At 50.5% G+C, this 14,908-nt stretch overlaps 6 protein-coding genes across 6 annotated transcripts; 2 read left to right on the forward strand and 4 right to left on the reverse strand.

The window, feature by feature from the left end:
- Positions 1–340: 340 nt before the first annotated feature.
- On the reverse strand, positions 341–5,951 carry F4807DRAFT_197940 (uncharacterized protein). The gene has a single exon (XM_047993774.1). The coding sequence runs from the start codon at positions 5,395–5,397 to the stop codon at positions 466–468; it is 4,932 nt and encodes a 1,643-aa protein (XP_047858232.1). The 5' UTR covers positions 5,398–5,951; the 3' UTR covers positions 341–465.
- Positions 5,952–6,368: 417 nt separating this feature from the next.
- Positions 6,369–7,817, forward strand: F4807DRAFT_408804 (bladder cancer-related protein BC10-domain-containing protein). The gene is made up of 2 exons (XM_047996473.1): positions 6,369–6,736; positions 6,837–7,817. The coding sequence occupies exons 1-2, from the start codon at positions 6,720–6,722 to the stop codon at positions 7,264–7,266; spliced, it is 447 nt and encodes a 148-aa protein (XP_047858233.1). The 5' UTR covers positions 6,369–6,719; the 3' UTR covers positions 7,267–7,817.
- F4807DRAFT_408806 (glycoside hydrolase family 5 protein) lies at positions 7,816–10,188 on the reverse strand. Its single transcript, XM_047996474.1, has 4 exons — positions 9,782–10,188; positions 9,377–9,719; positions 9,220–9,310; positions 7,816–9,160 (listed from the first exon to the last, which is right to left on the reverse strand). Exons 2-4 carry the CDS (start codon positions 9,615–9,617, stop codon positions 8,077–8,079), a joined length of 1,416 nt encoding a protein of 471 aa, XP_047858234.1. The 5' UTR covers positions 9,618–9,719; positions 9,782–10,188; the 3' UTR covers positions 7,816–8,076.
- A 211-nt stretch (positions 10,189–10,399) lies between these two features.
- F4807DRAFT_408810 (protein serine/threonine phosphatase 2C) lies at positions 10,400–12,727 on the reverse strand. Its single transcript, XM_047996475.1, has 3 exons — positions 11,912–12,727; positions 10,827–11,840; positions 10,400–10,765 (listed from the first exon to the last, which is right to left on the reverse strand). Exons 1-3 carry the CDS (start codon positions 12,631–12,633, stop codon positions 10,651–10,653), a joined length of 1,851 nt encoding a protein of 616 aa, XP_047858235.1. The 5' UTR covers positions 12,634–12,727; the 3' UTR covers positions 10,400–10,650.
- A 233-nt stretch (positions 12,728–12,960) lies between these two features.
- Positions 12,961–13,957, forward strand: F4807DRAFT_408813 (uncharacterized protein). Its single transcript, XM_047996476.1, has 3 exons — positions 12,961–13,189; positions 13,251–13,457; positions 13,545–13,957. Exons 1-3 carry the CDS (start codon positions 13,076–13,078, stop codon positions 13,929–13,931), a joined length of 708 nt encoding a protein of 235 aa, XP_047858236.1. The 5' UTR covers positions 12,961–13,075; the 3' UTR covers positions 13,932–13,957.
- F4807DRAFT_198049 (uncharacterized protein) lies at positions 13,821–14,906 on the reverse strand. The gene has a single exon (XM_047993775.1). The coding sequence runs from the start codon at positions 14,713–14,715 to the stop codon at positions 14,056–14,058; it is 660 nt and encodes a 219-aa protein (XP_047858237.1). The 5' UTR covers positions 14,716–14,906; the 3' UTR covers positions 13,821–14,055.
- Between the last annotated feature and the right edge of the window lie 2 nt (positions 14,907–14,908).

Raw genomic sequence — 14,908 nt, forward strand, 5'->3', positions numbered from 1 at the left:
GGTATCATTCCGCATGCGAAGGAAAACCGGCCGTGACGATCGTAGATGTCAATCGCGAAATACACCCAGCGAAGCAAATTATGTGCAGTAGTAGGAACGTGTAGTACAGGAGGGTATGGTAAAGGGATGAAAAATAAGGGCGAAATATTCTGGAATATCCCCCTTATTAAAGGAACCATAGGTTTGGGCAGCCACAATATCCCAATTAAAGACATCCGTCTCCACCCAAGGACGACTAAACATAGAGGTGATTGGGACGAGTAGACATCTAGAGAAGACGACAGTTCATGAGTTTATCCCCCAACTCCACGCACTGTATGATACGTTAGTTGAGAACAAGTGACTCGTGTAAGCCATACAGGGGACGTACTAATAAAGGACTACCTAAGTAATCCGGAAATCGTAAATACCTGTCTTCATCCTCGATGACTCGTTAAGACCGGATAATAATGGCCCTGAATCAAATCAATAGTCAGGACGGCGCACAGCCTCCTTGATCTGGCTCGCCATGTTAGTCATCGAAGCGAGACGCGCGACAATGGGGTCATTCGGCGATCGGCTGGTGACTTGGACATAGAGCTTCTCAAAGCGGTCTAGGTAAGAAGTCATTAGGTTCGGGACAACGTCGCGAACTTGGGCATCCTGTAGAGAAAACTTGTTAGGTAGGTCAACTATCGGACAAGATATGAGACTAACAATGCGTGGTAACTGGGCGATCAGAATGTGGAGTACCGTCTCCAGCCAGTTCAGCTTCTCTCTAACAAGATGGGGGTCAAGAGTGTCGATGACGACGGATCCCACTGAGAGCGAGACTAAAGTGGGCACATCCTGGAGGAACTGAGGGTCCAATTTGTGAAGGTACTCGTCAAAAACCTCAGCTTGGCGACCTTGCTGGATCCATCGGACCAAGCCGGTCTCATACTCGCCTCGCTCGATGTATGACGCGACACTGGCAATCATATGCTGGAGCTGTGGGTCCCGAGCAATCACTTGGTCTCTAACACTTGAGTTGTTGGATTGGAACGGGACTAGTTGGTGAGCGCCCGAGCTTCCTCCCGGACTTCCATACAAATAGGATTGCGACTGTATGGACGAGGGATGGTGAGATTGGGCCGGCTGAGAATGCGCCGAGTGCGTAGATAGCGTAGCAGAACCGCGATCACGAGAGGTATGTTGCTGCAACTTAAGCAGTCCGTCCTGAAACTGGGCTTGGGTAGTAGCCATAGCGGTAACTGTGTCGGAGAGGCTGGTCACTAGTGCTGTGAGCTGGTCAATCTTATTGCCATCAGCGATACGGCGTTGCTCCATTTCCGTAATTTGGCTGGAGGTACGATCCTGTACCTCCTGCACAACCGAACGCGAAACGTTTACTGCTGTGTCGTTGATCAGTGGCGTAATGTTGGTAATAAGCGTTTGCCGAACGCTCTTCTCAATATCATGTGCCACATTGCTCGCCACCTTGTCGGAGATGGCCTTGGAAATTTCAGGTTTCTGTAGAGCTTGATTGACGGCATTGGGGATGAGTTTTTGCATCTGGTTTTGGATCGAATGAGAGACTCGGCCAACCATCTTGCCATCAATTTGTTCCGAGATAGTCTTTGTGATTAGACCACTTAGAACTGGAACCACACCGCTCTCAAACTGCTCATTGATTGTCTTCGTAAGCACGGCCTGGACATTGGCGTTGAGGACATTGGAAACTTTCTCGAGCAACATATGTTGGTTCTTGACGAACGTCTCGTCGCGAGCACGGAACTCAACGTCGACGTTATCTCGATGATCCTTGAACTCGCTAGTGATAACTCCAGTTAACTTATCACCAAGAGATGAGACAATCTGCTTAACAGTAGACTGGATCGACTCATGAGACATTATCGACTGCGGCGCAGACGAAGACTTCGTTTCAACGTGTTTAGTACCGCTAGGGGGCGACTGTGAGTTGCCATTGGATTGCACGTTGTCCGTGCCAAGCTTCTCCGCCGCTGCTGCTGCGGCAGCGGCAGCTTTCTCGCGCTTCTTTCGAGCCTTCTTCTCCGTCTTGTCTAGTTGGCTGATCGGCGCACTAGGAGCGACAGCTTCCTTACGTTCATGTTGGCCCGCAGGTGCATTCTCATCACCCTTCTGCAAAACCAATGCGTTAGACGGGACAGAAGACGGTACTGGAGGAGGCGTCTCCTTGACGGATCGAATTCGAAGTGGCAATGGTGCGTGCTCATCCACGGATTGAGGCTCGGTGACTAAAGGACTGGGCAGCTCCTTCAGCTTAGCGATCTTAATCAAGCCCACCTCAGCAGCGTCAGCGCCATCGATAACCTTATTATCCTTTGACCAGCCAAGCTCGCTCTGCTTAATAACAACCCCGGTTACGCCCTTAGAATGCATCGCGTACAATTCAAACAGGCTCGGTTCCTCAACATCGGAAGCTGTGGCGGGATTCACCAGTATATCCAGGCTTCGGAGCATACCCTTATTTGCGAACGAATATTCGCGTACACCGCTAATGACAGCGGTTGAGTCTGGCTCCGGAATTGAGTCCCTAGCTACCAATTTCTGGATGTAATCAACTTGGGATAAACCCTTGATGGTGTATTTGGGAACCGACAGGTGCAAGAAGTAGATGGAATTGCGCATGGGATGGCCGACTACAATCATGCCAGAAGGCGGGTGGTACATCACGCTACACACCGGATCTGACTCTTTCGTATGCGGCATATTGAATTCCTGAACTGGTTTGCCCAGAGCAAGATCCCATAGCTGAAGGGTATGGTTCTGCTTCATGCCCACTATCATGTAGCGTAATGCCCATCCCTTCTGGTAAGGCCGTTGCTTATCCAGCAATAACACAGAAGTTGGCCACGCTTTCTCGCCCTCCGGCGTTGTGTTCAGCGTCATTAGTGGCTCTTTCACCTCGAGTGACGTGTGAGCGGGAAGAGGCGACCAGGGGTCCGAATTCTCATCGGCCGCTGTCAAATCTCGCACGTCCCAGAACTTAACACGACCGGACTTGTCGAGGGAAACAATTGTAGTATCATCCTGACTGAAGGTGAAATCTTTGCCGGCTTTGCCCGTGCTAATCCTAAGAGAGCATTCCTTATAAAGTCTCTGGGTATCAACAACGCGGTCATGGCTGGATTTGAAAATACCGTTCTGCATAATGTACGATGGCCAGATGATGTTGATGGTCTTGCCGCGGCCGACAGCGAAAAATTCTGGATGGGTGGAAGAGGTCCTAGCTCGAGTCTTCAAAACACCTCCATTGTCGCCGCCTCCCTCGTGTGAAATCACAAGCGGAGGAAGAATGAACCCGTACTGTTCTGGGTGAGCATCTTCTAAATGATCCTTGTCACCGTTCTTAATCTGAATGTAATATACGGTGCCGCTGATGCCGGTGCCAATGATGCTCTCCTTTGGTGTGACGTGGAGACTGAGAGACGTGGACGACATTGCGACATTGAAAATGCGGTCTTTAGTGTCAGTGAACAGTTTGGCGTCCTTACCGTCATCCTGTCGTATCACACGAAGTCCACCAGCCTTAGACATGCCATAAACCATGTACGATTCAGTCGCAGTGACGAGATTACGATCAATCTGGTCGAATTCCTTCTTGAGTCGGGCAATGTCGAGGATTACCTCGTCGCGGAACTGAGGACGAGGAGTATCGGTATCGAGCATGGTGATCGAGGTCCATGGTTTCATGGGGAAATTATACACCTTCACCGGGTTAGGGACCTCCTCAATAACGACGATCTCATCAGCTTCAGCGCTCTCCCAGCTATCCGCAACGGGCCCGTGTGCTGCATCGTCAACAATATCGCGGATCGCTTGCGCAACTCTAGGCGAGTATGTATCTTCAAGAATGTGGGCATTCTCCTCCTTTTCGAGCTCTGCGTGGATGTCTCGCGCCGCAGCCTCGGCCGAATCCTGAAATTCAGCGTCAGTCTTGGCCCTCATCATGTGTTCGAGTTCGTCGCTAATCTTAGCTCGTACCTCTTCGTTTTCAGCTCTTTGTAGCGCTTCTTGGGCTTCTTTGTCTGCCTGTCCGGCAAGAACCGTGAGAGCGTCTGCCACCGTCTCCGTGCCTTTCTCCTCTTCATGAGCAAAGCCCGGAGCGATTCCCGCCACGATTCCATGCTCGGTGATAGAATGGGGAGATGCAGCATCATCAAGCTTTCGTCTGATATGCTCGGGGCTCATGATTGGGCTACGCTGGCTGCCTAGCCGCTTATGGTCCTGGCCGAGTCCGGAAGAAGACGCAACACTAGGGGTCTTCTTAGCAACTCGAAAAGTCGACGAAGCAGGCAACTCAGTCGGGGCTTGGCCTATGTTGTATGCCGGTGCACTGGGGGTCGACGATTTGGACGCAACATCCTTGGGAGAAGAGACTCCAAATCCCTCAAGTGGATTGGCATAGTCAAACTTCGAGTGTTTGCGGCTCCCATCGTATTGGGAATGCTGAGACGACGGTGAATTGTACTCAAACTTGGTCGGGGGCGAGCCAACGTGCTCGTTCGATCCGAAACGGAAAGGCATAGGTGTTGTTTCATGGGAGGCATTGTCTGCTCCTGCCGGCTTCAGCGACGTGTATTCTTTCAGGCGGTGCTCCGTTGGCGAGCCATTGGCTGACTGAGGGGTAGGGTGAGACGACTCATTGGTAGACGTGCGATCGGTTTGAGAAGGCTTCGGTCGGTGAAGTAAGTTCAGAAGATACGCTTGAGTATCTGTAGGAGGCGGACCTGCGTTCCAAGTTGACTGGGCCGGCGCCTGAGCAGGAACTTGAGGTTCAGCTCTGGCAGACTCATTCTGCAAATTTCCCTTCATAAGGGTTGCAAGAAGGCCTTGAGGATCAGCAGGCATAGGAACAGGCGCGTGAATTGGAGGTTGACTATGCGACTGGGACAAGTTAGGAAGTCCGTCGAACACATCAGGTGCCTGGGTGTGTGCCTGGTTATGGGCATGTCCAGGAGGAGAGGTGTGCGATGGAACTTGTTGTGCGTGAGGTCCACTATTCTGTCCGCTGTTCTGACCACTGAACTTGAGAAGGTTCAACAGGTTCGCGCTTTGATCAACCTTCCCTGTAGGGTTCGAAGGCATCGTGCCAATCGGGCCCAATCCCATCGGCCCAGTCGGATGATGGGAGTGGCTAAAGTTGTTACTGGGCGGCGTGGGGGCAGCAGGCAGGAAGTCGTCAATGCCAGTCAGAGGGGATTCTGCAGCAGAATGACCATAGTAGTCTTGGGGATTAGCGGCCTGGTTGTAGGAGTTAAATCGGGACAAGATATCATTAGCAGGCGCAGAGTCATCATTGTCTTCGCCATTCCGATGAGCTTGTAGGCGAGCAAGCATCGCATGCAAGCCGTTCGGGTCGGTGCCACCACCCGGCGGGTTATAACCCGCCATGATGCGTCTCGTCGATGATGCTGGAATGAAGCAAGCAAGCTGTCAATCTACCTAGCTAGGTAAGGAAGATGATTCAGCTTTTTTTTTTCTTGGCTTCCTCCGCACTTCCTGTCGCGATTGCGCGTGGCCTGTTATTGATGACCAAAACAGGGAATGTGTTTGGTAGGAAAAGGTTAAAGTAAAAGTGGGATCAAATGCTCAATGTAAAGTGAAGGAGGGAGATGATTATTTATTCCCTTCCTATCTACAACGTGAGGTTCAGATGGAAAGTCCTTGGAGCCCCGTCCTTTTTTGACGGGGAAGAAAAAAAAAGACAAGGTACCAAGATAAAGCTCCTATCGGCAAATCTGACGAATCGAGACTGGAACAGTGTGAAGAGTAACGAATAATCCAGACCAATTGGTCAAATGAAATGACCAGTTATTACTTCAGAAAGAAAGGTCGTTCCGATCAAAGTATGTCTGGATGCGACGGGAGAATCGGATTGAGGACTTTTGTGGGTGGAGGAGAAGTGAAGAAGCTTAGAAAATAAAATGTTGTCAAACGGAAAGAAGTTAAGTGATGTGTAACAGATAGGTACGGACGGTGGGTGAACACACCAAGCACTGAGCAGTCCAAACGTTGGGCGGCGATGCAGCTGTGCGCTAGCTGACGATTACACCTGCCAATCGACGAAGGTAATGAAGTGTGTGGAGTGATAGGAAGTGGAGGCCCTAGCGGTACACACGCATATATGTACCCATACAGTCGATAGAACCTAACTCAGTGGAGGTGACTTCTGCGAGCTTCTGTAATGCACTGATTATTTACATTATTTGCATGTACCCCAGCCTTAGGAGATCCTTGCCGGTTTGTACTTGTACCGTACAAAAGCGGGGACAAGGGTATGGATGTATTATGTAACCAGGTATATGTATCCTTAAATAAAACATTAAAACCTTGAACGCCAAAGCATTACATAAGTCAAGCAATTCCAACCTTCGATTAGTTCGTTGGCCCGGCGCATCGTGATACTAATTCGATAATTCTCCACAATCATTTTCAGACATACAGTAGATTAAAGTACATAATCGGTTTGGCTTCCCACTCTCGTTACTTCGTACTTATTCCAAGCCTCTACTGGATAGTAGCGATAAAGGCTTAATTACCCAATTCGCTGTTTGCCGTCTTAAGGCACTTGGCAACAAAGAGTGGACGACGTCTGTCAGCATCCATTGTTTGCCGCCTCCGACATATCACCGGCGCTTCAGTCAAACGTCTCACTTACACTACTTACACCATTTACATCACCAACAAGCAAACGCTATCCGACACATAGCACCATGTTCTGTCTCCGAAGGTATGGGACCTTTAAATCGATTCTCTGACACACATCCAGGAGGTATACATACAACATATATCTATAAATAGAAGCTAACATGTCTACTCCCTCCATATAGTTGGCTTCCTCTTCTCTTCATCCCGACGAATGCCTCCCCTGCATTCATCTTCCTCTTCTTCGTCTGCACATACTTCCTCAACCGACCTTGCGTCTACTGCTCCGTCCTCCTGCTCATACTCTTCGTAACCTCGTGCTACTGGTCAGACCGATGTTTCTTCGACTTTGGTAGTAACTGGTTCGCCCCGCGGTCTCCTGCGTCATCATGTCTCTCCAACTCGACGACGATACCGGATCCCGTCACCGATAGCTTCAACGCAACCGCCGTCGAGATGCTGAACACCACGGCGAACGCCCTGGTCAGCGTCGCCGCTGAAGAGTTGTCAAAGCGGAAGGAGGAGTGGACGGGACTCGGAGTGGAGTGGTTGCGGAGCTTATTGGGACGCAGGGAGTGGAGGATCGAGTGTATGGATCTCTATATACGACTGTGATCGATATACGTCAGGTACGGAATTACGGTCAAGACTCAACACCCTTAACTTTGGACTTTCGACGCTGTACAAAGGGGAAGGGTGGAGATATGATAGCATACATGCATGGCACCGGCGTTGGTTGACTTGGCGATTTGGCCTTGCCTTTCGAGCATATACACCTCACACTATTTCGCGATTCGGCCTATAACCCACTAATAGGAGGAGGCTGCTTATATCCCTCCTAAACCTCAGGCTTCCGTCTTCCTCAGGCACAGGCAGGGGCTCAAGAAGCAGTCAAAACCCACATATCAATAAAAAGGATAAACTATTAAATGACTGTCTACAGTAAGGGAGTGCCATATCGATAAGTCGTTATTACTAAACTCGAATCTCGAGACTGTTTCTAATAGTGAGACATTGCTAGCTCATGCATCTCATGGCTAGATCTACGTGACTTAGGTGCTAACCTACATATGTACCTACCGTCGATAAGTTTACTAAATTGCCCCTTTCCCTCGATATGTTATAGGACGACTATTCACGCAAGCTTCTCCTATCCATATTGTACCGTTAAGAGTTGTAGCATTTCAGGGGTAAACTACAGAATAGCTTATAGTAGGAAAGCCACACCAAATCTTCCCAAATTTCTCCACGCAGTCTACGATTAGCACTTCTAGCTACCAAATACCCAATTAAGCAACAGAGGCATTATATCTTAAGCTTCCAAATAGTACCTAATCATAATAACATCATACATTACTATTATATCAAAATCCACTATACCCTCCGTTCCCCCCGACCCCTTTCCTAATCCCAACTACGCCCCCCTTAACCATCCAACTTCATATTCTTCACCCACGCCATCCAAAACCCGTAGAGGGTATCAGGATCCCTCCAGCCACTCCAATCGGCATTCGTCAAGCCCCACGTATCCGCAAGCCCCTGAACGCCGCTCCGGATCCTATAACTCCCCGCCAGGCTCCACATCATCCAGCTAACGCCGTGCTTCTCGGTGAAATCGCGGATGCAGTTCGGCACCGTGGCGCTATACAGCGATTCGTCCTGCGCGTTTCCGAACTCCGAGAAGATGACGGGCGTCAGCCGCGCCGCCGGCGGACAGTCCCCCGTGATCCGGCACCCGGGCGGCGCGTCGACGCCCAGCGCGTTGACGCCGTTGCGGTACAGCCCGGCCTCGATGACCGCGCAGTTTCCCGTGTCGAGGTCCTCGCTCGACGGGTACAGGTGCAGCTCCCAGACGATCTTGTCGGCCCAGGGCTGCGCGTCCAAATCAAAATACACGGGGGCCCGGCGCGCCGCGTCGCGGATCGCCGTGCACTTGTAGCAGGGGGCCGTCAGCAGGTTCTTGCGCGTCGTCAGCGCCGACAGGTCCTGGTCGTACTGCATGCCGGACCAGGTGATCAGCAGGTCCGGGTTCGCGCCGTAGATGGCGTCGGCGCCGGCGCTCATGTTGCCGACGAGCGTCTGCCAGTTGTAGTACAGGTCGGTCCGGTTCCAGCTCTCGCGCAGCTCGTTGCGGAGCGACATGGAGACGACGTTGTTGTGGCCCTTGGCCCACTTCGCCACGTGCGAGAGCCCGCGCAGCCAGTTCGACGTGTTGAAGGTCACGTCGTCGAACCAGGCGTTGCCGTCCGTGTGGCTGCAGCACCACTGCGCCTTGCCCACGTGCACGTCCGGGTGGATAAAAATGCCCTTCGAGGCGGCGATCCGCGCGACGTCCGACCAGATCTCGAAGCGGGTCGTCGTGCGCATCCAGGATGGGTTCTTCTCGAGGATCTGGTCGGTTACCTTGGTGCCGTTCTCGTACCCGAGAGCCATTATCATAGCTGCTTCGAGGGACACGTCCTCGCCGCCTCGGTCGTAGATTTGGTCAATCATTTCGATAGCGTAGCCCCTATTTTCGAGTCAGCTGGGAGGAAGTGTTTAGGTATGCTGTATTTTTGGGTTGCTCACATGCGGATGAAGTTGAAGCCAACGCTAGCGACATCGTCCAAGATATCATCAGCCGACTTCCATTCCAGACCTTCCGGAACCATAGTCTCGCCTATCTCATAATTAGTCACATAGCTCTCCAGATCACATCTATTCTATTTTATTCCTAAGTACTCACCGCTCAAAGGCCAATTCACACCGGCCCAGGTGATCACCTCATCAAGGGTATTAACCACATGTCTGCCTTTCGTCCTAAGCGGGCCATATGGCCACCCGCTGGTCGTAGCATTCTCCTGGCGACGACTTATGCTTCTCTTCCGCCGCAGCTCAGGATCTCTTCCAAGCGGCTGCGACGTAGGAATCCACGAAGCACAGGTCAGGCTCGCGCTGAGCAACCACAGAGCTGTCGATACCTTCATCTTAATGACTTTAGAAGGATATAACTTGGACAGACGTGACTAGTAGGTCCAATTGCACAAACGTGTTAGGGTAGCAACCGAACTAGCAAAATGCGAGGCTACCTAGCCATTTTATAATTCGTTTGGCAGCTCCATCTGTGCTGTGACAAGGGAGAACAGCTTACCACCGGACATCATAAGAGTAGGTCCATCCAAGAAAGCTCTTTGTTCCTCGGCTCTGGTACCTTTCTAGGTAGTCCAAGCTACCCTTAACAGGAAACATGCTTTCTTAGGTGATATGTTTCCCTAGCTCTAGGACCGTAAGAGCCAGAGCTATAAGAGAGCCATTGATGTTATCAGGACTATGACCTCTCAATGCGGCGCAAGAGCGTGCCTTGCAGATGTTTGTTAGTGTATAGTGAGGGGATACGAGAGGGTATTGGAGCTGCTGGGGGAAGGATGGGGAAATACTCCACCAATTCAATGGGAGGGAACTAGCCCCAGTTCCCTGCGGATATACCGGGTTATGGGTATGTCGCTCTCTATTAGTCCGAAAAGTCCCAGTATGCGGGCTAGAGCCGGGAGAATTAAGTTCATACCTAAAAGAAGCCGTCTTGGCGCTAGACCCGATGCAAGTAGATCCCGCAGCCAATCTTAATATAGCTCCTAAACTGTAAGCAGGTAGCTTGAACAGAGATCTTGAAGGTTGATAGTCGCACTTACACTGCTATAATTCTAACCAAGATTGCTCTTCTTAACAAAGGCTGGAAAGTCCAGACATACGGAATCAACACTGTAAGATCTTGCCAAACGTAAAATATATTGACGTGGAGGCACACATATGTACAAGCCAAAGTACCTAAGAGCTCGCCTTTATTTCGCCTTTATCCATGAAACTCTCATTGTGAATCGTTGGTATGCTCAGCAACCTAAAAACGCCATGCCGCATAAAAGCTCTATCTCGTAACTTCTGCAATTAAAGGCCAATCCGTAACATGTAAGATAAGGTATCTTTTCATGGTGGTATACATAGTCATAGCATGGCTCAAGTGCCTCACAGCTTTGCCTTAATAGCTGATTGAGGTACACTTGAGGCCTCCTCATTGACTAGTACAGATCCAGTCTTCGGTCCATCGCCGAAGAAGATAACTTGAACAGTCAGATCATCCCTATTACATTGTTAGCATTTATCAAACTCGCGAGTTCTGCGAATAGTTCTTGTTGACTGACCTGTAACGTCTCGAAAATGGAGAAACAAGTGTGAGCAAGGCACAGACCTGTTCCTCATTCTTACCACCGAGAGCATTGCGGATGAGATGAGTAGCAACGTTCTTGTCCTTAACAATGAATCGTTCCTTCTCATCAGGCGAGATGCCCCATTGTCGTAGACGAGTCGGGGTCTTCTGGCCATCTGGACCAGCTTGATCGGCGGCTTCAACAGGAAGATCTTGGCCGGGGCCGAAGAGTCTGGTCCACACGGAGCCTAATTGTGAGTTTGATGATGGCGATGAGGCTTGCGATTCAATCCACTTGCCAACGAGTCCCACCACTTCTTCGTTGGTCAACATCTCCCAGAGCCCATCCGTAGCCATGACTAGGAAATCACCTTTCTCAGGTTGGATGTTGGTCGTGGTGACGACGGGCTCAGCTGTTACGTAAGGAGGGGTCTTCAGATATGGGGAAGAGCTTCGGCCAAAGAACGAGGCTCGGAGTCGGTCAGAGATCTCTCTGCTCCACTTGTAGCTAGCGTCACCAAACGCTCGGGTTGGCTCTAGGCCACCAAGAACTCGACCATTGTAAATAACACGATCCTCGCCTGGATGGGCCTTGCGCATGCGGTTCTCCTCGTTGGGATTACGCCCGGTTTGATCTTCTGATAAAGGAGTTGCCGTCCATTTTCCAGACGAACTACGACGACCAAGGACAGCTCGAGAATCGCCCGTGCAAGCCACGCGCAATGTCTTGGTGCTGCTGTCATAGAATGACAACAGAGCGCAAGAGCCAGATAATGCGGGGCCAAGAAGTTCGGCCGCGACCCGTTTGGAGTTGGACTTTAGAACTTTCTCCACACTTTCGTGCACGATCTCGTGGTCCAGGCGGGTAAATCCTAGCTTAATGGCCGTATCAATTGCCTCCGGTGACGGCACTGTTCCCAAGGTCCCAGCAGCCTTGTAGGTTGTGTTGAGTTCTCGAGCAACAAAGCTGATCAAAGTTTGTCGAAGCTTTGCTGACGTCGTCCAACCACTGTGAGATTGTCAGCATCCATAATTATGATTGGAAACGCTATAAGAAAATACTCATTGAACAATACTTACGCATGGCCGTCAAAAACACCCCAGAACATCCAATCGTTGGTATTCGTCTCATCTCCCTGTCCAGAAATCTCGACAATCTTCTCGGCGTGATCGTCCTCGATTGGGTTGTTGCTCGCGACTTGAACTACATCATAGCGCAAGACACCCTGCCCTCGATTGACCAGGAAGGAAGCCTCGTTCTCTCGCAGCTTCTCGGTTGCCTGATCCGGAGTGAGCATCTCGAGAACGTTTCTTCCACTTCCGTCGAAGTTCTTCGCTATCGGGCCTTCGCCAACAAATGTGCCGGTATGGAGTTCGTCGGCTCCAACTACGAGGACATTACGGGTTGTGGCAGCGGCGTTCGACAACTGAGTTGGTGTGGTGGTGTATGATTTAGCCCCGACCTGTTCTAGGGAATTGCCTCCCTTGTACGTATACCAGGCGCCGTAGCCAACTAGGCTAGATACCAGAGCGACAGAGAATCGGCGGATATACATGGATGATCGCAAGGGCTCGCTTACAGCATAGTTGGGACGTGTAGTAGAAGATGAGGATGCCGAAGCAGATGCGGAAGCGGATGCAGTCGAGGCGGCGGAGGAGGAGGTAGCGGATCGAACGCCCAGACTGGCGTTAAAACGATGGTGGGGGAAATTAATGCAGCGTCGCGGACGACTAGTACGAGTGAGGCCCCGGACGGTGCATTGAATAGTCGTCCGAAGGGCTCTAACAGGTACGCGACGCATTTGGGAGAAGTTCGCGGTCTGCGTAGAAAAACGAATCTAGCAGTCTGAGCAGAAGTCGTCGTCGCTAAACGAACCAGAAAACAGAAAGTTTCGGTTTATGGCTAGCAGTAGAAGTGGAGCTGCGGCGAGGGTCGACTTGCAGATTCAAAAGATTATGTAAGCCCCGGAATGGGGTTCGTGACCTCCTTCTGTTTTCGTTGAATTGCGGGAAAATGCGGGACGATCTGATCCATGTCAATGAGGTAAGGAATCCTCAGTCACATGCAGGAGGAGGTACATACAGTACCTCTGAGCACCACCTTCACTCTTTCTCCAAGCCGTTATCGATACAGAATCCTGCCTCGGCTTCCAACGGCAGTAGGCTCAACATTAAAAGGAATCAAACACTCAATCAAAAAACATATATTTGAAATACATATTCACCACTAGGGCTGAATGAATCATGTCCGGTCCGGAGGTAACCCTGGCCGACGTTCAACGTCGTGCTGCCGGCAATCCTAATGCAAGGTACCGGGCCTTTGATACCTATCCGTGGGCCAAAGACCCGGTGTTCACTGTGAGTTGGAATTATAGCCCCTTCAGTCATGTATTATCATGGCTAAGTACTTGCAAATCAGGAACAACTTTCAAGTGCTCTGGACAATGCCAAATCCAATGGACTCAGTCTTTCTGAGACTGCTCTACAAGTCCGCATTCAGCGATTCGTGCAGCAAACTCAGATCGAGATTGACAGCGAGGCGTATAAGCAATGGCTTTCTCAAACAAATTCACAACCACCAAGAATCATATCTGAAGAGGCAGTTGCGGTAGAGGTGATGACTGTGGTATGTCTCAGAACTAGAACCACAAGGCTACCCCTTCACATTTGGTGTGGTAGAGAGAGAGAGGCTGTTAACACTAATCCACTCTAGCCTAAACCCGAAGACAGGAAATTCGCACATCTTCTGGTAGAGCTAGGCGATGCCCTTGGCCAACTTGCTCTTGACCAGGCTGTTCCTGCGCCAGCAGATGTTCCGGTTCCTAGTTGGCAAAGTGCCGCACCCACAGCAGAGCTCTATATCAAGAAGGACTCTTCGTCAACAGATCCCGGCAAGGAGCCCTATCCCAAGAAGTTTGAAGAGATAGTGGCATTTTTACAGAGTGGCAAGCCAATTCCAGGAATTAGACAGATTCCCGACACGGTTATTGAGGACCCGGCATTCACAACTCACGGTCGGCTCGCAGCACCACTGAAACCCTGGGAGATTGGACGAACGCCTTCAATTGAGCATTCCGAACCCTTAGCTAATGAAACTTGAACATGTAAGCATATTAGGTAGATGCAATAAAGTAAAAGCTTAGCAACATTCGTTACACGATGCAGGAATTAGTACATGAAGTGAACTACTCTCATAGGCCCTGTCTTCATAAGCTCAGCCACCATTAGCTAATATCCATCCTGTCCCCAGGCGCAATTCCCATAGAGCCAAGTCTCTTCGACAGTGCCTGGTTCTCAAGCTCTTTGGACTTCGCCTCCTTGACCCCTTTGACATGGTTAGCCAATCCCTCCAACTTCTGAACCCCGTGTTTGGCTAGATTCATCACCATCTTCTCAGCGGACTTGCGCGGTGTCTCACCAGGAGCTCCAGTCATCACGTGCAAGCAATTGGCGTGGTTAAATCCTGGCGGTACCTCATACGGACCTCGCGCCGGCTCGGAACAAAGCGATCGGATGAAGAGGATCTCGTCCATCTCCATTGCGTTGTCGGGTAGGCAGGATTCCTCTCCTTCTGCTAGGCCGCGCTTGTCTCTAATGTGACGAGGAAAGAGAGCCTCTCTTTGCTTGCATTCTTGCTGGATGCGCGTCTTCTCGCGGTCGATCATGTAATATATGTTGTCTTGCACGGCGTCTGCGTGCTCATCGATCTGAGAGAGGGCCTCGCTACGTCGTATGTTAGGGTCCGATGATAGATCCGGAGGCGGTTTTGTGAAATCTGTCTGTGCAGGAACGAAGATACTAGGTGCTATGCTCTGATAGGCTGGGATTTCTTCTTGTTGCTGTCGCTCCTCGGGTGCCCTACCTGCATCATTTGTAGTCGCCATATCTGCAGCAGGATGTAAAATATTCGGAAATAGTACTCCACCTATGATGATGTTATTATGAATGGCGCATATGACACGATTGATCTCGATGCGTTTGAATTTTGTTCATGCATTAGCTGCTGTTGCTACTTGGTAGTTATCATTAGTGACGAGGGTAAGTGGGGAAATCTACAAACATATATGCAGGCGAGTA

This window comes from Annulohypoxylon truncatum, assembly GCF_022578515.1.
Source record: "Annulohypoxylon truncatum strain CBS 140777 unplaced genomic scaffold F4807scaffold_3, whole genome shotgun sequence".
Classification (NCBI taxonomy): Eukaryota; Fungi; Ascomycota; class Sordariomycetes; order Xylariales; family Hypoxylaceae; genus Annulohypoxylon; species Annulohypoxylon truncatum.

Coding starts and splice junctions, on each gene's coding strand:
- F4807DRAFT_197940 (XM_047993774.1), bottom strand. CDS start 5,397: ATGGCGGGTTATAACCCGCCGGGTGGTGGCACCGACCCGAACGGCTTG.
- F4807DRAFT_408806 (XM_047996474.1), bottom strand. CDS start 9,617: ATGAAGGTATCGACAGCTCTGTGGTTGCTCAGCGCGAGCCTGACCTGT. Junction 9,311..9,376: donor TGTGAATTGGCCTTTGAGCG/GTGAGTACTTAG, acceptor ATTATGAGATAG/GCGAGACTATGGTTCCGGAA. Junction 9,161..9,219: donor GGCTTCAACTTCATCCGCAT/GTGAGCAACCCA, acceptor ACTCGAAAATAG/GGGCTACGCTATCGAAATGA.
- F4807DRAFT_408810 (XM_047996475.1), bottom strand. CDS start 12,633: ATGCGTCGCGTACCTGTTAGAGCCCTTCGGACGACTATTCAATGCACC. Junction 11,841..11,911: donor GGTGTTTTTGACGGCCATGC/GTAAGTATTGTT, acceptor ACAATCTCACAG/TGGTTGGACGACGTCAGCAA. Junction 10,766..10,826: donor CCATTTTCGAGACGTTACAG/GTCAGTCAACAA, acceptor ACAATGTAATAG/GGATGATCTGACTGTTCAAG.
- F4807DRAFT_408813 (XM_047996476.1), top strand. CDS start 13,076: ATGTCCGGTCCGGAGGTAACCCTGGCCGACGTTCAACGTCGTGCTGCC. Junction 13,190..13,250: donor CCAAAGACCCGGTGTTCACT/GTGAGTTGGAAT, acceptor CTTGCAAATCAG/GAACAACTTTCAAGTGCTCT. Junction 13,458..13,544: donor CGGTAGAGGTGATGACTGTG/GTATGTCTCAGA, acceptor AATCCACTCTAG/CCTAAACCCGAAGACAGGAA.
- F4807DRAFT_198049 (XM_047993775.1), bottom strand. CDS start 14,715: ATGGCGACTACAAATGATGCAGGTAGGGCACCCGAGGAGCGACAGCAA.